Here is a 19,664-nt window from a genome sequence, read left to right as displayed (position 1 = left end):
GGTTTTGGCAGTTTGCGTGTCCGTTTGTCTGTTTGTAAGGGTTTTGCGGGACAGACCACGACGAAGACGACGAGAGATGATCGAGACGTGGGGAATGTACAGGCGCCCCGGCGGGGCCGCAGCGAGGGCGCAGCTCCGACCGGAGCGACGAGTCTCTCTCTCCGGTGCCGGTGTCCGATGTGTCGATGTGAGGGACTTCTGGTTTGCTTTACACGTGGGTTGCTTAAATCGACAGCGTCTTTTGCATCTCTCCCCCCCCCAAACAGAAAGAAATCAGTTCGGTAATGTCAGACGATGACGCGGCTCGGTTGGGTCGGTGCTGGATTGGGACTGGAGAAGACGGCTCCACGGACAGGCCAATCCTGGCGGCAAAGCGGCTTATTCGATCACCATGCAGCACGGCAGGTGCTGCGAGAAGTACTTGAAGAGCTCCGGGGTGGCGCCGGGGCAGTTGGTCAGCTCCAGCTCCTCCAGCTCCTGCAGCTGCACCAGCCCCGAGAGGCCCGTGGTGGTCAGCAAGGGGCAGCCTGCAAGCAGAAACCGTGCGGCTGTCAGCAGGGCCGCCGGGGCTGCGGGTGCCCAGCACCTCCAGCACCCATCCCCGGGGAGCCTGGAGGGCTTTTCCATGCTGGTGTCCAGCGGGAGCCCGATGGGAAGGGGAGGACCACCACGCTGGGGGGGCGGCGCAGCCAGGACTGGTGGCACAGGACATCCCAGCTCTGTCCTGAGCCTGTCCCAAGGGGCCTGTCCCCATCCCCGTGCGGAGACTCTCCCCATCCTCCCACTTCCCCGCTCCCCGCACAGGGATCAAGGTGCCCGGGCCAAGGACAAAGCAGCGCACGGGTCTCACCGGCCAGGGACAAGAGGCGCAAACTTCCCATGCTCAGAAGATGCTTCAGGCCAAAATCTTGCACCTAGGAAAGAAAAAGGGGTGGGATCCCTGCTCCCAGCACGGCACCCAACCGGAGGTGCTCGCCTCTTGCTAGCGCCTCCAAAGCAGCTGGGAGCTGAGCCTTGCCCAGGCTGAGCCTTGCCCAGGCTGAGCCTCGCCAGGGCCTGAGCCATGCTGGGAGCCGAGCTTTGCCGTCTTGCAGCAGGGGAGGAGGGTGGTGGCCTGGAGCATGCCGGGGAACGGTGCCAATACAGGGAACCCCCATCCCTCCTCCGTCGCCCAGCACCAAACGGCTCCTGGTGCCAGGCAGGATCTCCGGCCAGCCCAGTGGGCTCACGTGGCCTGTCCCGGGGGTATGGGTGAAGCAGGTGGGTCAAGCCGTGCCGCGGGAAGGGATTGCTCCTCTCCTGTGCCCCTCGTGCTGCTCGGCCATGGGGACATGTCCGCAGGCCCCCGGCGCGGGCAGGACCAGCGTCCCAGTCCCTCCGCGCCCCACCGCCTACCTGGCAGCACCAGCGCAGGTAGAGGCTCCGCAGGGACGACATGGTAGACAGGTAGCTGAGGCCGGTGTCGGTGATCCGCACGCACCTGCCAGGGAAACCAGGGCATCAGGGCTCGCTGGCCACAGCCACCAAGCTGGGGGAGTGGGGCACCACCGGGACCCGAAGGGAGCTCAGGTGGGGAGGTCCTCCCCAAAACAGGGACCTTCATTGAGGGGGTGGCGTGCTGCTGGCTGCCGGAGCATGGCCAGATCCTCAGCAGGGGAAAGGCAACGTCCCCAGCAGCGCTTCACACCCTTGGAGCCCTGCAGAGGGGCTGCATCCCTGGCTGGCTGTGTGCCAGCCCCACGGCCCAGAGGAGGAGCTGTGGAGTCCTGGATCAGGCCGCAGCCACCTCACTGCACCCATAGCCATCCCCAGGACATGGTGCCATGAAACAAGGCAAGACCCCGGCCTCACCGCCACGGCCCCGCTCCCACCCTGGCGCAGCCCCTCACCTATCGAGCACCAGCTCCTCCAGCTTGTGCAGGTCGCAGGCGATGTACTCAAGGGCCATGTCCGTGATGCGAGGGCACCAGGAGAGGTCGAGGCTGCGCAGCTTCCGCAGGTTCTCGGCCACCAGCTCCACGCCGTCGTCTGTCACCTTGGAGCAGCCCGAGAGGCTGAGGACGCTCAGGTTGGGCAGGCTGTGCACCATGTTGACCACGCCGTGGTTGGTGATCTCCCAGCAGGAGTTGAGGCGGAGGGTGTGGGTGGTGTAGCCCTGCTTGGCGGTGAAGTAGGCCAGCGCCGTGTCCGTCACGTGGTAGGCCTGCAGGTTGAGCTCGGTGAGGTTGGGCAGGAGCTGGGAGATGGCCGCGATGGCATCGTCGGCCACGTTGATGCAGTCGCTGACGCTCAGCGCGGTGATGCGGGCGTTGAGGCTCGACCACAGCCCGGCCTCCGTGAAGTCGTTGCAGCCCGACAGCTCCAGCCGCACTACGCCCTGCATCTGCTCCAGCATCACCTGGCGAGAGGCCTGTGGTCAGCGCAGGCAGCACCGCTCAGCCCGGACCCTCCCGCAGAGCCTCCCGCGCCAGCGCCTCCGCTCGCCCACCCGCTGCCGTGCCAGCAGGGCCTCAGCGAGACACCTTCACACCCCTGCCTGGCTCAGTAAGGCTCTGAATTAACCCCCATGTCCCCCTGAGGCTCTTCCAACTGCCACCGGCCCTTCACCCCTCCAGCCTTCTCCCACTCCCAAGAGCTTACGGCTCCCCAGGCCCCCATGAGCGTTGGAGCCGGACTGAAGAGCTTCATCCTTTTCCGCCTCCTCCCAGGGCCCTGCTCTGCCCCTGCTCCCGGCACCTCTGGAGCTGTCCCCAAGCTGATGGGACATGTCAGCACCAGCAGGGTGACAAGAGGGGCATCCACGGAGGCCAGGGAGCCCTGGGGAGCAGCACCTGCTCTGCAGCCCCGTGTGTCGGCAGGGCAGGAAGGATTAGTGCGTGTTCCCTGCTCGGGGAGGACACGGCCCGTGTGGCAGGGAAGAACTTCCTCTCCAGAAAAGATCACACAAGAGAGGTGGGAAGATGTCCTGCACACCACGGCACCCAAGAGAAGGGACACTCAGACTGTGAGCCAGGCCTGGCAGAGCTCCGCAGTCCGTGGCTGAGAGCAGAGGCTCCCAGCACAACCTGGGATCTGCAGGCCTGAGGCACCTGCCTGCTTTTTCTCAAGGCTGGATGAAGAGGAAGAGAAGGTGGGCACGTGGGCTTAGCTACTGCGGTGCAGCTGATGAGCACTAACTCATTGCACCGAAGTAATTTGATCGTGTGTGATCAGGGGTTCACATCCTCCGTTTAGCTGGGCTTGGCTTTTATAAGTCTTTCACATCTGTTTCCATTAAGAGCTCTCATTAACACAGGCGGTAGCTGTGGGTTCCCTGTCATGGAAAACGCTGCGGCTGGACGGGGCTGTGGCAGGGCTGCACCAGCGAGGCCGTCAGTCCCTCCCGGCCCTGCGGGGAGGGCATTGCCGTGCTGGGCAGGCACCAGAGGGGAGCAAAGCGGAGGCAAAATAAAGCCCCACCACAGATCTTCCCCCAGGCCTGGAGGGGACGTCTCCATGCCGAGGACGGAGGAATCCCTCCTGACTAGAGAAGATTGAACTGTGCTTGGATGGGATGTGGGGCCGAGTGCCGGGAAGGGCTTGACGGCTGAGGAGGACACGGTTGGGCTGCAGGGCACTGCTGCTGGAGACGTGCTCCTAGGGAGCGGGCAAAGATGAGGAACACTTTCAAGGCCAAGGGGTCCACACTTGGCCCCAGTGGTGATGCCAGCATCCCTTCAGGGTGATTTACGGGGGCCGCAGGGGGTGGTGGTGCCGCTAGCCCAGTGGCTACCCCTTTCCCATCCATGGAGAGGCTGGAGCCGGGCACATGCCCCTCCTGCCAGCGCTGGGGACACCTACCTCCAGCCCTGCATCTGTGATGGTCGACCTCTTAAGGCTCATGGACTTCACCCCCTTCTTGGACAGGGGGTAGTTGTCAATGAACTCACAAATGTCCAGGTCGGAGACACCCACGAGGCAGAAGCCGTCGAAGCCCCGGACGGCGAAGCCCTGCAGGCTGACGAACTCCTTCTCGCCGCCGGGCAGGATGTTGTAGAGCTCTTTGGTGTGCAGGACAGGCGTGAGGCCCACCCAGAACTTGGGCTGGTACAGGACCCTCCGCCACACCTTGCACACCTGCGCCAGCACACACTTCTCGCAGGCGGAAAAGTACCAGAACAGGCGGTTGAGGATCTTCTCGTCCACCGCCAGCTGCCTCTCCGAGGGAGAGCCGGGCAGCCGCTCTGGGGAGGGCTGCTCCTTGCCGGGGGAGGCCTCGCTCGAGTTCAGTCCCACCAGGGAGGCACTGGGAGGGGACGAGACCCCAGCCAGAGCGGCCAAGGACAGGGGCGATGCCAGGCTGGGTATGGGCAGGTCGCTGTGGTTGGCTAAGGCCGGGCTGAGGATGGCAGGCACGGAGGAGGGCTGGCACAGGCGGTTTTTCACGGCAGGGGTCCCTTTGGTGATGCTGGCGGAGCCGAGTCCGTTGGGCTGTGTGGGGATCTTCACTAGGCCATTGCGGGGCAAACATGGGGGCTTGGTGTCGCCGTTTCTCTGGTTCGACATCTTCCACGGGTCTCTCTGCAACACAGGGGTGAGGGGTGAGGGGCTTTCATGGGCGCCGGGCTCCCTCACTGCCAGGGACCGCAGAAGGGGCCAGGAGAGGAGGCAGGGGCTAAGGGGGGGTCTTGGGTCACTGACAGGAGCTAGAGGCAACAGGGCACCTGGCTCGTCCCGACAGAGGGGAGAGCCTGTGCAAGGAAGGAGGGAATCAAGGGAGGTCCTTTTTCTCTGTCACCTCCAAAAGCATCCTCTGAACCACAGCCGGGACATGGCAACCCTCCCAGCTCCCTCTGCCACCACGGCCATCCTGCAGTCTCCGCAGGGGCCGGGTGCTCCTCCGCAGGCAAGCATGCCCTGCCCTGAGAACCGATGTGGCGGATGTGTCAGGGCTGGCAGATTCAGCTGAGCCTCCCCAAAAGGCACCCCGCAGCGCTCAGGGCAGAGCTGGGTGCTGCCTGGGCTGGGTGGATGGGCCACCCTAGCTGGCAAGGCCTGGGGCAGAGCCAGGTGCTGCAGCTGCTTTCGCTCAGCTCTGGGGACCCAGCTTTGGGGGCTCAGCACCCCCAGGGGATGGTGGGGAGCAGGGATCGCCCCGCTGGGCCAGGGGCAGCACTGGGAGGACCAGGGCAGCACAGAGCTGTGAGAGGCCCAGACACTGCACGTGGCCAGTGCCGGGCTGGGCACAGCCCAGGGAACAGAGCACTGTCCCCTGAGGGGTTGCCTGGCCCTGGCACCTGCAGTGCCCCACTAGTGGCAAGGTTTTGTCCCCAGATGTTCCCTGCAGGCACGTTCATCTATGAACTCCACTCTGGGTTTTGCATCGCTTCGTTACAGGTGCTTTGCAAAGTGCAGGGCTGCCAGGATTGAACCCACGGATGGATGTGTCCCTCACCCGCCTCCCTGAGATTGGAACTGGAGTGACCCCATGAAGCACACTTTGGGGCTGTGATGGAGGATGGAGGGACCCACCCCAGCTGCCCTGGGACATCCCACCTCAAGAAGCCCCCCCAGATATTTCCCACATCAGTCCTGGCCCCGCTGAGGAGGGGCAGATCCCGGGGTGACACATCGGAGGGGCGGCTGCACCCCTCAGGGCAAATCCGAGCAAAAAGAGCAAATCCGCATCATCCCAGCGACAGTGGAGACCCCCCCACACGAAGGCCCAGATGGGGGTGTGGGACCATTCTGCTCCCCCAGCCAGTCCAGCCTAGGTAGGAAGGGGGAAATAAAGGTCCATGTGAAGGAGGGATGGAGGAGGGAAGAAAGGAGGGAGGGAGGGAGGGAAGGGCACCCTCACAGCAGGGTGCGTGGGAAGGGCTGGGTGGGCAGGGGAGAGGGAGAGGAAGAAAGGATGAGGCAGAGCTGGTGCAGGCAGGGAGAGGGGTGCCCACGTGTGCCAGCGGGGCGGTGGATGGCAGAGCCTGTGCCGGCTGGGAGCTGAGTCTCCCAGCGGCCCGCGAGCCAGGCGGCACCACAGCAAACCAGGCCAATAAATATTTCAGCTGCAGCGAGGCAGTCTTTCAAACAGCCCCGCCGCACCCCATGATGCATTATTAAAGGCATTTCCCTCTATAAATACGGACGTGAATAATTGATGGGGTCTCGGTCCCCTCCCGCCCGAGCCGGTGCCTGTCCCGGGGCCGTGCTGGTGCCGTGCCAGGTTCTCCCGGCACCCACGGCCCGTCTGCCCGGCAGCGCCTGCTCCGGTGGGCTGTGCCCTGCGAGGAGGCAGCTGGCGCAGAGCCGTGCCCTGCGCAGATGCCAGGCTCCGCGGTGCCAGCTGGCTCCCCGGGAAGCACCGCTCGCCCAGGAGGGGCAGCTCTGCCCTGCCAGCAAACCCGTGGCTGCTCAGCACGGCCCCGTCCCGGCGCAGGCAGGCGGCTGGCGGGAAGCACTCGGCTGCCTGGGGAAGGCAGCTCTCACCAGTAAGGACCCCGCTCCCTGCTCACCCAGGCAGGCGCTGAGGCCAAGTGCCACCTGGAGCCCTACTTCATCCCCTTTCCACCTGCTCGAGGCAGGCAATGGGGCTGAGATGCAGTGACCGTGGATGGCGCAAGGCAGGGAAAGGACAGAGGGTCTGAGCAGCCCAGCTCAGCTCAGCTCAGGGACTGGTGGGGGACAGGGCCAACCCAACCTCCCCCAGCACCCAAGGGATGGAGGCTGTTCGGTGAGTAACCATGTCTGGCTGGCACATCCATTTGGTGGTGGCTAATGGGAAGTGAGGACATTCTCTGCTGCCAACTCCCCCTGGACCCAAGATAAAAGCCAGGAGTGAAGCAAGGCAAATATCTTAGCCGCTTGATTTGAGACGGAGACGGCTGGGCCCTGATGGAGGGGAGCCTGGCAGAAACAGAGGAGGTGCAGGGACATGGCTCTAGCCGCGTTCCTGGCTGGGAGCCAGACTTCCTGCCCTGGACCCTCTCCCTGCCATGGGTCCCTGCTCCCAAGGGAGGAGTCCTTGTTACACTGGTGACCCAGGGCACCAAGGGACCAGCATTACGACTGGTGAGCCAGCAACCTGGCACATGTGATGGTCATGGTATGGGAAGGGTGGGCTTATGAGGATGATCCATGGCCTGCGGACAGTGCCCTACTGAGACTGCCTCCCAGGGCTAGGCCTCTGCATCCCTGCATGCGGACCCAGGGCTGTGGCTGGAGAGCAGAAACCAGGCGATCTCCCTTCCTGTCCCCTGCCTGCCACATCTGACCATTGCTTTTACCCTCCCGGTGTCCAGTGCCACAGCCAATGCTCCTGGACCAGCCAGGGAGGAGAGAAACCACCGGGAATGAGCAGTGGAAGAGAACAAGAGTGCAAGCAGCTGAGCTGTGCAGTCCAATCCACGACTATAAACACCGCAGGGTGCACACACGTGTAGTATATCCCAGGGACTCACTACCCAGCACACCAGGGATACGGGACTGGGGGCTGGTGGTAAGGCAATCCACACTGAGCTCTGGCCTCCTTCCAGTTTTTTTGAATAGTTTTCTGACCATTTAGTGAGCTGAACTGCCTCACGGGAGCCAGCAGCCAGAGAATTGCAAGGGAGAAGGCAAGGCTGTGCAGAGGGCAGCCAAGGGATGGGACAGGGACAGGCTGGGGAAGCAGGACAACAGCAGCAGTGAGTGGATAAACCTGCTTACCTCTCCCATGCTGCAAGCAGCACTGATATGAATGTGCCGGCAGACAACCCAGTGGCATAACATCGGTGGCATCAGCACCGTGAGGCATCACCCTCCAGGGATGGGCCCATCCCTGTGCAGACAGCCTGGCGCCACTCCTCTCCCAGATCCAGCCTCTGCTCCCTATACTTACACTGCCTTGCAGAGGATTTGGGGCTATGATGCTTGGACATGTGTTAAATTTGTTTGAAAGCAGGAGAAGAGGAGGGGAAAAAAGGAAGAAACTTAAAACCAGCAGCTCAGAGCTTGGCAGCAATTAGGGAAGCAAACAGAACATGCACCGGGGTGTCTAACACAGCGATACAACACAAATCAAAACAGATAATTACCACACAGCACAGAAAGGCTGTCGCTCCGGCACAGAGCCCATGGCGAGAGCAATTCACCGTGCTGGCTGCCTACTGGGGAGAGACCAGGTGGTGGGAGAGGGGCAGCCCAGGCCTCAAGACATGGGGGAGCAAGCAAGGAGCATGGAGGCTCCTGGAGGGGACAGTTGCACAAGGAGACAGATGCTAACAAGTCCTCAAACTGAAATTCAGGCAGTGGGAAGTCCTGGCAACAGTTACATCCTGCTCACACCTGGGTTCATCCTCAAGGCAGGGCTCAGAGGGATGAGAGACTTTCACAGTCCTGTCTTGGAAAGTTAAGTCAGGTCCCCCTGTCCTAGGCTGAAGCTGCCTATCTGGCTCACAGAAAAACCATGAATGAGCTGGGAAGTCACTTCAAATAGAAACACAGCCAGAGATCTGGGGCTTTCTGGGCAAAGCCAGGCTCCAAGCACACCAGCAGGATGGTGGGCAGGTAGGGAAACTGCTATGCCCAGCCAGTCTGCATGCACATGGTTGCATCTGTCCAGGGAAATGGGCAGCTGGGGATTTGGGGTTCTCCTACCATCTTGAAAGGAGCAGGACACTGCCTGGGGGGAGGGCACCAGCGTGGATAAGATGGGCAGGGACCACAGGCTGTGGAGGTATGTGGATCAGATCACTACTCTCTCCTCTGTCTCTGGCATGGTGGGGCAGTCAGCACTGGGATCTGCTCCCCCCAGCAATCTAGCACTGCAGCAAACCTACAAGCTCTTACGGCTCATGGCCCGGGGGGAGTGCGCAAGTACTGCATCCTACAGAGAACAGAGCTGTTGTGAGCTGGGACACCCAGAGCACACAAAGTCTTTGGTCCAAGCTCTTCTTCTAACGCACTGGGACAGTGGAGAGACAGGGAGGGATGAAGCCCTTTGTCTCTGAGATGTCAGTACAGAGTCCTGGGTTCTCAAGCCCCATTTTCATGCCTCATCCTTGCCTATTCCCTATGATGCACCAGAAACTCCATAGGCATTTCCACATGCTTTTTGGTCACCCCAGAGCAGCAGGAGAGCAGAGATCCAGCATTCCCTCCTGTCCCTATTATTTCACTGTTTGAAGATTGTATGGCTGGACCAACCACAACACCATCAGAAGGAGTGTTCAACATTTTGTACAGCCATCCTTACCCTGGGATCCCACAGGAAGGAGCCAGCTTTGGCACCTCCTCATAGCACCCCCCTTCTGTTCTCTGCAGGCCACACCTCATGGGGTTAGGTGGCTGACGGCAGTGGAGTGCCAGCTGCCAGTCTGCAGTGGGAGGAAACCTGACAAAAGCAAAGGGCAAAGCCTTTCGGTCTCCCAAATTCATTCCAGGCTGCACACTTCACGGAAAATGTCATTGCCAAAAAAATTGCTCCATTCATGAGGTTTCTCTCATCTACAGTGACTGTCAATGGGGGTGGAGGTGGGGGTGGCTCTTGACTCAAGCGGTGAGGAGAAAGAAGAAGGTCAAAGAGCCTGTCACTACAAACATCACACGGGTAATGAAGATGCCAGAAAAAACAAGATGAAAGCTGCCAGGAAGACGGGCCTGGTCGAGGCCATTGGACAGTTTTACTGTCTTCATGTGGCAGTAAAGAGGGATGAGAGTCTCAAGAGATGGTTGGTAGCATCAGTCATCCTGTTAGTGTCACCCCTGTACTGGGTGGTTTCTGGGGGGACCCCTGACTGCAGCAAGTGAGATGTGCTGGGACAGACCGCTGTCCCGCTGCAGCTGGGCTCGGGGGTCACCGGGACCCCGGACCGGCAGGGCTCGGGGGCTGCCGGGGACCTCGGACTTGCTCGCCTGTCAGACGGGGCCCACGGCGCGGCCGCCGCAGTCCGTTCAGCACCGCGGCCAGCGGCACGGGCCCGTTCAGCACCGCGGCCAGCGGCCAGGTCTCGTTCAGCACCGCGGACAGCGGCCCTGGCCCACGTCGCCCGGGAGACGGGGCCGGAGCTCGTGCTTGGGAGCCCCCGGAGCGGCCCTGGGGCAGGATCACCCTGCAAAAACACCCCTGAAAAGTCGCCCCTGAGAGGCCCTGCTATTGCCCCAGAAGCCCCCTGCGGGGCCTGCTATTGCCCGCCGGCCTCCTGTGGAGCCTGTTATTGCACTGCCAGCAGCCAGGGCTGATGCAGAATTATTTCTGTAGAGCCACTGCTTCAGTGACACAGAGCTGCTAGGCAGCAAGCAGCCATTCCTCATGGTTTCCTGCACGCACGCACACACACACACAGACTCACACACACAGAGATATGCACGGACAGACAGACAGACACACACACACACAAACACATGCCCCATCAGGGCCCTAGAAGCTGGTGGATGCACCTTATATGAGCCTTGGCATTCAGTTGCACATTTACATGCACATATACACACAAACACAGAGCTATGCGCATGCACACATGCACGCACACATACACACAGGGTTGCATCAGCTGAATTCATTAGCCCATCTATTTTTACTAATGCAGCAAATCAAGCTGCTCTACAGGCGGGGAAAACACACCCGAGATGTAGTACTGTGGCAGAGCACATAACCGAAGCTCTTGTCCGGCAGTCTCAAGGGTAACAGCTCCCCTGGACTCCTTCATCTGTATGCTACTGATTGAACTAGCAGCACTGCAACACAGGCACTTGCTTTAGGTACCGAACCTGTCATCCGAGGCATATTGTAGTAATAAAGATATCCCACTATAAGGAAGGAGATTGCCTTCCCCATGCAGCGCTCAGTGGTGTGCAAGCTGCCTCTTGCTCTGATTGCATCAGGTCAGACCACTGCCTGTGCCATGTGTAGTCAGAGTGGTGTACGATTGCCAAGCTCTGAGGCAAGGCTCACCCTTGAGAACTTGGATCACCCCAGCAATGCAGAGAAGCTGCAGAAGGCCCCAGGGGAGCAGCCTGCTCCCCTGGAGATGGAGGGGGCAGTGGGTGTGTTTAGAGGGAGAGAGGCTGCCTGTACACGTGCAAATGTGTGTGTGTGTACACGTGGATCAGTGCTCCCAGGCTCAGTACTCACACATGTCAGGTGGAAGACAGGCTTAGAGCACAGATCCAAACTCAGTGCCACATATTCCCCTGCTGCACAAGCCTGTAATTTGTGGTGGGGAAGAGCCTTCTCTCCCATCTAGTCTTCTTAGCCCCAGCAGCCTGCCATTTGTGTGATGGGAGACAGAGAAGTCCTTTTTAAGATTATCCTGACAGCTTCTTGGGAGAGAAGAGGGATCAGAGCAGCTCTCCTGCTCCTCTGTTTTCTCCTCAGCTGCCCCAAAGAGCTCATCCCACCTTGCAGCAGGCAAAGAGTCAGGTGGGATGGGACAGAGAGGAGACACAATTGATTTCAGGCCCCTTCCTTGCCTGCAGTTCCCAGCGCTGCCCTGGGCTGGCTGATGGATCCATCTCTGGGACTTAGGCAGCCCAGAGGAAGAGCAGCAAAGCAGTCAGGGCTAGGGGTTCCCCAGCACCATTCCCACCACTAGGCCACACAGCAGGCCCCATAGAGTATGGGCCCCATAGAGTATGGGCCCCACAGGCAAAGCTATGTGGGACATGCCCAGCCAACCCTGGCTGAAGCTCTGCACCCCAGAAGCAGGGGGAAATGCTGAGTTAGGTGAGAAAGGAGAGCTCTGCTCAGGTCTCCACCAGCTGGGATTTCTGCTTAGCTTAAAGACATCCTGTGCCCAGAGGCACCAGTCAATCAGTCCCTGCCAGTCCTTAGTGCCGTGCAGAAATGGTGGGATGCAAGGGGGAAAGGAGAGCTCCAGCACTGCAGGCCAAGGGAAGGCAAAACTTCCCTGCAACAGGCTGTGGTCACCTCTGGCTGCTGCAAGCCATCCCCCAGCAGCAGTGTTTCTCACTTCAGCATGAGCCCAGCCTGAGACAGGAGGTAATGCTGGCCATGCTCCATGCCAGCCTGTCCCCAGGCTCCAGGAGTGGTGCCAGCTCAGGCTCGTGTCTGCTGGAGTAACTCTCAAAATGGTGATTTTGCCCCAGGAGGTGAGAGATGCCTGGTCAGACCTGGAGAGCTGAGCATGGCCTGGAAGCCTATAACTGTGATACACCACTGCTGGAAGAAAAGGAGACCCAGATCTCACAAACGCATCAATCTCTGAGCAGCCCTCCCTGTCCTAGGCAGCCCCACAGCCCCGGCCTTCTCAGTCCTGCAAGGAGCCTCAGCATTAGGGGATCCCCCAAGCAGGAGGAGCTTCTGGGATGGCCATGAGAGCAGACGGAGCCATGCACAGGCCCAGAAGAGAGCGAAACGCAATGTGTTCATGGCTAACCTGCGACCACATCCTGCAGCCTCCTCTGGCAGTACCAGTGCTCCCAGACCTCACTGCCATGGGGAGAGCGCTCATGTTTTGGTGTCTCTCAGCCAAACTTCACCCTGCTCCCTACCAACCAAGGCAAGACAAAAGGGAGCAGCTCCTCTTGTGCAGTCTCCCCACTGCCTGACCTCCCCCTGTTGCAAGGGCAGCCACAGCACGCGCAGACAGAGTGCACGCTGGTCTCCAGGCACCGGTGCAGCCTGGCACATTATAGCCCCTCATCTTTGCCTGTCTTGCCCCCAGGAACAGGTAAAGGAAATGGCAAGCTCTCAGCCAAACTTCGCCCTGCTCCCTACCAACCAAGGCAAGACAAAAGGGAGCAGCTCCTCTTGTGCAGTCTCCCCACTGCCTGACCTCCCCCTGTTGCAAGGGCAGCCACAGCACGCGCAGACAGAGTGCACGCTGGTCTCCAGGCACCGGTGCAGCCTGGCACATTATAGCCCCTCATCTTTGCCTGTCTCGCCCCCAGGAACAGGTAAAGGAAATGGCAAGCCCACCCGGCGATCTGGGAGGAGAAAGGAGCCCTGAGGCTCCTTCTGCCTCATGGCTCTCTTGGACAGGTCATTCACACCCAAGGGGCGGCACCAGTCCTGCTCTGACAAGACAGGGTGCCCACCTGCCTGGACACACTTTCCCCTCGGCCTGCCCCCACCATGCCGTGCAGCCCCCTATCCCCTCCCAGCCAGACAGGCCTTTCGGGGAGCAGAGGGTTTGTTGGACTCCATCCGATCTCTCTCTAGCTGTGGCGAGGGTCTGACACGTCCCCGCAGGGATGTGCTGGCCCAGGTCTTCAGCCCTTCCCGTGGCTGCTCCCAGGCGCTCCTACCTCCAGGACACTGATGTGCTCCCCAGGCGCAGCTGGTAAATGATGCTTCCAGGGCCTTTGCATCAAACAGTTTCCTCCCTCTGGACATCGCAGTGGCTGTACGAACGGTGCGGCCCCCCTTTTGCTTCAGGCCAGCGTGACAGCTCAGCCCGACAGCTCTCCATCCTGCTGGCGCAGACCTGGAGTGACGCCTCCAGCGGGCCCTGCCTTGGCCCCCGACTGGGGCATCGCTCCACAAGGGCTGGTTGGCAAGGCACCAGCTTCAGGGACCGGGTTGCCTGCTAGGCAAAACCAGCAGCCTTCCAGGATGTCAGTGCAGCAACACCAGCTTGGACTGGTCCCATGCCTGGCCTGAGCCCACCTCCCAGCCTGAGAGGATCCAGCAGGGCTGGACCCTCCCAAGGCCCTTGCAGAGGCTGGGCACTGCCAGTGCAGAGCCAGCTGGGAAGGCTGCCGTGGCCAGGCCTTGCGCTCGGGCAGCCCCTGCCTTGCCATCACCAGCAGCCGCCCCTCCCCTCTGCCACCCCACGGGCACCTGCAGCCCAGGACCACAGGACTGGCCGGAGGAGCAAGCAGCAGCCGGGGGTGTCGGGCTCAGCCTGGGGACCAGGCTGAGGGCAAGTTGGATAAAAGTCTGCATAGCGCAAGGGGCCTGGAAAGGGTGAGCAGGACCTCAGAAGCATGAGACAAGCAGGACACCAGGATGGGGAAGCAGCGTTCACAGAGGGCTTCAGCTGTGGGACTCCTTGCTGCAGGATGTTGTGGTTGCTAAATGCTGACATAGGTTCAAAAAGCTGTTAGATACATTCCTGGAAGGCAAATGCACTGCAAATTATTAATTACACAGAGGCCTTTCTGGCTCGGCAGTACGTGAGCCACAGAAAGCTGGGGGCTGAGCAGCATTGGGGCAGGAGCAGCGCAGGCCTGGTGCTGGTGCTCGTCTCTGGGCAGCCACCATCGGCGATGGACACTTGATGTGTCCTGGCATGGCTGCTGGCTGTGTCTCACCAGCTGGTTGCTTAAACTGCTCGTAGGACAGCTTCTCTGTGACCGCTCGGGCTCTGTGGGGCTGCTCGGCAGCTGCCCAGTTCACTCAGGCAGAAGGAGCTGGATCTGGGCAAGGGTTACATCTCTATCAAGGAGAAACCCTGGCAAAATGGCTTCTTTCTTCCAGTTACTTTCCCCCAAACACTGGCCTGCTCCCCCTTTAGCACCTCCCGCTCCTCGAAGCCTCCCGGGCCCAGTGAGCCCCCGGCTGCCTGTGCCCCGGCCCTCGTGCTGGGTCCAAGGAGGATTTGGAGGAGGTGGGATGCTGCGGAAGGGAGCCCGCTCCCCCACGCTCCCTGCTCTGCCTGGCTGAGCGCTCCCGGCCCACGGCCCACCCACGGCACCACAGCCTGCCTCTCCCCACGTGGCAGGCACCTTGCCCTCGGTCTTCGGGACTCCTCAGGTCCCGGAGCCATGGGGATGCACCGTGCACCCATCCCCAGCCCCCTGTGCCTCAGTTTCCCTCTCAGCTAGTGCCTCTCCTCATGCCAGGCCCCGTGTCGCAGCCCCCATGGTGCCAGCACGCCAGAGCTCAGCCCGCCCTGGGGCACGTGGCTGTGGGGCAGCGTGCCGGCAGGTTTGCCGTGGGGATGGGGATGGGGGGTGCCGTACATGGACACACGGTGAGGGGGATGCCGGGAGAGCTCGAGCCCCGCTGCCTGGCTCTCACGCTTCTTCCCAGCACCCACCATGCTGGGAAGCTGCAAGTGCTGTGATCGCTGACTCGGGAGCTGCCGCCAAAGCCGGCAAATCCCTTTTCACCTCTCTGAGCTCTGCTGAAGGCCGCGTGCTGCACGGTGAGGCCTCGGCAGCTAGCAACGGTGCGTGACCCACAGCCGGGGGTGAGGAGGGCTGCTGCCCTCGGCTGGGAGAAGGGGAAACTGAGGCACAGGCAAGGCAACACGGCTTCACCACAGAGCTGCCAGAATCTGAGCCAGGAATATTTTAAACGTCTGGAGTATTAACACCGCTGCCAGCCCTCAAAACCACACCAGCAGTGCTCTGAACTGGAGGCCCTGGGTTCCCGGGAGCTCCAACGCACGTGCAGCCCCAGCCAGCTCGGTGTCGAGGCCCAGGGGCAGCCGGGCTCCCCTTCCCCAGGCTCCCCAAGGGAGCGGGGGCAAGGCCGGACCCTGTCTGGTTCATCCTGGGGCTCCAGCCCCTCAGGCAGGGGGTTGCCGGGGGAGCGCCCCTGCCCTCTGCCCGCGGGGCGCGGGGGCCTCCTCGCCACACCAGGACCCTGCAAGGACGTGGGCTGGGATGCGACACACAGCATAAGCTGAGAGAGGTGCTGGGGGACGCGGAGGAACCGGCTGCGGCTCTCCCGCCTGCCCTGGCCATGCCTGCCCAGGGCCCGGCCTCCTCCTGCCAGGGCTGTCTCTGCTCACGCAAGAGGTGAAAAAGCACCAGAGCTCGGCAGATATCTGCTGCCTTGTCCTTCCCAGCTGGCTCCAGGGGAAGTGAGGGGCCAGAGCATGGCCACCCCCCCCGGCATGGGGAACAAGGGTGTGACCCCATCAGAGGGGAAGGGGGTCCCTCCTCGCCCCGCTCTGCCATGCCCCCAGCTCTCACACGTGCTGCCCCCAGCCCCGTGCTAGGGCCCCTTCCATCACTGCGAACAGGATTTTGAGGAAAAACGAGGTTTCTGAGCGCTGGGGAGAGACTCTGGCCTGCTGCATCCCTGCTGCGATGGAGCTGCTGGCAGGGAGAGAAAAACAGGCCCGGAGGATGGAAAAGGGATCGATGTGGGGGAAGCCAGCTCGGGGAAAAATAGATATCTATCTCATTAAAAATGGATGCTAAAGTGAGTCCTCCCCACTCCAAAGCCACCTCCCTCTCTCTTCCTGGTAGCCGGAGTGAAATCAGCACCGAGCTTCCCGAGGAGGGGAAATGCCAGCACGACACAGCTCCCGGTCGGCACCCGTCAAGCGCCGCTGCCACCCCCGGCCGCGCTGCCGAGCCCCACGGGGCTGCCGGGGGGACGCCACGGCTCCGAGCCCAGCAGCCCCACACGCCACCCAAGCAGGGGGTATCGAGCAGCCCCTTTGCCAGGCGCATCCCCGAGGGCGCCCTGTCACCAAGACCATCGTGCTCCAGCCTCTGCCAGCCCAGGACCACCACCCTCTCACCGCTGCCACGCCGGAGCTGGGAGGTTGTGGCCAGCGCTGAGCGAGCCCCCGTGGTGCTGCCTGGCCCAGCCATCCCCACAGGCACCGCCTGGCAGGGGCTTGGTCCTGGTGGGGGCCATGCACCCACACGTGGCTTGGGCCAAGCACTTTATGGGGCCGGGGGGTGAGGCCTCAGTGCCCGCAGGTGTGCTGTGCCCACCGCCCCCGCAGAGGCTGCAGGGCTCGGGCTGCAGCTCCCCAGCCCGGTGGCCCCCCCGCCTCAGTTTCCCCCCAGGCAAGAGGGAGCAGTGCCCAGGGCCTGGCCCAGCCCCCCCGGCCGCGGGCAGCTCTGTGCCACCCCACAGCCCCGCAGGCCCATGCCAGCCCCCGGCCCCCACCGAGGAGCCGGAGCTCGCCCTGCTGCCTGCCCGGGACTCGGCCCCACCGCGGCCAGCCGGGTCACGGCCGGCAGCCAGGGAGGCCCACGAGCGCCGGTGGGTGCCCAGGCCCTGCCCCTGTCCCACGGCCTCGCACGAGAAGCCTTTCTCCTGCTCAGCCGTGCCGGCAGCACTCGGTACCACCCAGCCAAAACACAGCCGCCCTTGGCCCCTCGCTAGCACCCTCCCTGGCTGCCGGCGGGTCTCTCCTCCGCTCCCCAAGGCCGGCTAAAGCGTCACCCACACAGAGCCGGGCTGCATGGGACCCACGCGGCAGCGATCGTCCCCATCTGTCCCGTCCCCATCCTGGGCCTGCCCCTTCCTCCCTTCCCTTTGGCCCCACGGTGGCACAGGGGAGCGGCAGCTCCAGGCCAGGTGTGGGGTTGGGGACAGGTCCCCCCCGACCCCTCTGACTCATGTCACCTCTGAGTGGAGGAGAGCCCAGCCGGGGTGCCGGGGTGTCACCTGCCTGGCCCTCGGGGTGCCGGGCCCCTGCCCCATCCCACGTGGCTGCCCCAGCGCCCCAGTGCTGCTGGGGCAGATGTGGGGTCTGCAGTGTTGTGGGGCTGGGGGCTGGAGGGGGAGCAGGCAGCAGCCCAGCCCCAGGGCCGCCCCAGCCCCACGGCGGTGCCAGCTGCGGGCTGGGCAGCCCCGGCCCACGGCCTCCGCTCTGGCCTCTGGTCCCGCGCAGTCACCAGCACCGTCTGCGCCTCCCCGCCTCCTCCTCCCGGCCCCACGGCGGCTGACAAGACAAGTTTCAAGGCTGGAGCAACGGGCCCAGTGCTCGCCCCCGGCGCCGACATCCCCCCTCGTGCCCCCACGCCACACGGCACCCCGCGGCCCCGGGCACCCTGGCGATGCTGGCCGAGGCGGGCGCACAAAAGGCATCCGTGGGTGCTGGCCGGAGGGGTCGGCACGCAGCCCCCGGCTCCCTCGGTCCCACCGCACTCAGGCGCCCCGAGGCCCCCCGAGCCCGCTGGGGCCATGGGGCCGGCGGCGCCGCTCGCCTGGGGAACGGGCTCGCGGCATCCCCGGCCGCCGCGGCTCGGGGAAGGATGCTGGGAGGCACCTGCCTCCGCCGCGCCGAGCAGCCGGAGCAGAGCGCTGCGCGGCAGCGAACGGCACCTGGCCCCGCCGCCCGGCTCCGCTGCTGTTATATAACCCCAGCTCCATGATGCTGGGATCTTCATCAAGGAGGGATATAATTACAGCCCGTTCCTCCCCGCCGCCGTGGCCCCGGGTCTCGCCGGAGCGGCCGCAGCCCGGGAGGGATGGGCCGGAGCAGGCATCAATACGGGGGCTTTGTGTTGCAAAGGATTTCCAGAGAGAAACAAGCAGGTCTTACCTCCAGCGCCGCTTTCCTAGCTCATGCCATGCCTTGCGCGGGCAGCCAGTCCTTTCATGTGCAGAGAAGCATCAGGAGGAGAAATCGGAAAGGGGGAGGAGAGGAGGAGGAAAAAATCCCAGCTGAAGGCGAAGGGAAAGGAGCGCCCGTGTCTGCCCAGCCTCCAGCCCCGCTCGGCCGCAGCCGGGTCCGCGGGCGGGCCCCCACTGCCCGAGCCCCCGCAAAACAAAAAGAGCAGGGCGGAGGGGAGGGCGCGGGGCCGGATCCGTGCCGGCGGGCCCCGGCGGCGGCGAGGCGGCTGGGGTGGGGGCCGAACGGGGGCCCCCTCCTGCCAGCGCGCCCAGGCTGGGTCCGGGGAGCGGGGGCTGAAGGATGCGAGCTGTGCACACACGCGCTGGCGCACACGCACACACACGCATGCACACACACGCGCGCACACGCGCGCACACACACCGTGTCAGCACCAAACCCTGTTAAAGAGACACGGCGTCGTTATCAATAATGCATCACTGCAGGCTGCCGGGGGCCGGGGGCCGGGCCGGGAGCTGCTGGCGGGGCGAGGAGCTGGCGGCGGCTCGGCCATGGCTCCGTCCCCCGCGGGTGCACGGCGGCAGCCGGTGCCCAGCACCCGGGACGGGCACACCCGGAAGGCCACCAAGGGGAGCACCGGAGCCCAGACATGTGGGACCGTGGGGCCGGGGGGAGCTGGAGGAGTGGACGGACAGAGAGGTGGCCACCGGCTGGGTGTGGAGGCAGAAGGAGAGGTGGGTGGGGGGTGGATGGATGGATGGATGGACGGACGAATGGATGGATGGATGGATGATGAGTGTGCAGCCCTCCAGCTGCAAGGTGCAGTGGGGACAAGCCCTCCTGGGGCATGCTGGCCCCTGCTCTGGCACCCAGGGCTCCCTGCACCAAGGGGTGCTGCTGGCATGGGGGTCAGCTGCCTTCGCCAGGGGAAGGGAGCTGCACCCAGGTGCCAGCCAGCTTCACTCCATGGAGTCCTGGTTGGTGGCAAGACCCATGGCCGGGGTTGCCCCGTCCCTGCCACAGCTGCCTGTGGGTCCTGGAGCACCTCACCATTTATTCCACTCTCACCCAGCTCAGCACCCACTCAGCACCCGCTGTGAGGGGCCCAGCTCTACCAGCGCTCCCCAAACTGGAAGGAACTGGTTAGTAGATGCCTTCAGCCCCTCTCCCTCTCCCCTCCCCTTGCACAGCCCTATACGAGCCAGCGGAGACTGGCTTTCCCCAGCTGCCACGGGCCATGGGCCCTGGGGAGGCTGATGTAACTGCCCGGATCCGGCCGCCTCGTTCCCTGCTCCATTATTTATAAGGCAGGTCGGGTTTCGCGCTGGCAGCCTGGAGGGTGTTTCGGGGGGAGGAGACGGCGGAGCGGGCACGGCTGCAGGCCCCGTCACACACGTCCCGGCTCCCTGGGCACCACCAGCCAAGGCAGGCGGCTGCGGGGTGCCGCGGACGGGCTCGGCCCCGTGTACCAACGCT

At 63.1% G+C, this 19,664-nt stretch overlaps 1 protein-coding gene across 1 annotated transcript; it reads right to left on the bottom strand.

Annotated features, from left to right (window-relative positions):
* Positions 1-64: 64 nt before the first annotated feature.
* Positions 65-18,370, bottom strand: FBXL16 (F-box and leucine rich repeat protein 16). The gene is made up of 6 exons (XM_026120533.2): positions 18,159-18,370; positions 3,841-4,560; positions 1,890-2,398; positions 1,396-1,480; positions 851-914; positions 65-527 (listed from the first exon to the last, which is right to left on the bottom strand). The coding sequence occupies exons 2-6, from the start codon at positions 4,543-4,545 to the stop codon at positions 379-381; spliced, it is 1,512 nt and encodes a 503-aa protein (XP_025976318.1). The 5' UTR covers positions 4,546-4,560; positions 18,159-18,370; the 3' UTR covers positions 65-378.
* Between the last annotated feature and the right edge of the window lie 1,294 nt (positions 18,371-19,664).

Source organism: Dromaius novaehollandiae, chromosome 14 (assembly GCF_036370855.1).
Source record: "Dromaius novaehollandiae isolate bDroNov1 chromosome 14, bDroNov1.hap1, whole genome shotgun sequence".
Classification (NCBI taxonomy): domain Eukaryota; kingdom Metazoa; phylum Chordata; class Aves; order Casuariiformes; family Dromaiidae; genus Dromaius; species Dromaius novaehollandiae.
This window is presented reverse-complemented; position numbering and strand designations above follow the sequence as displayed.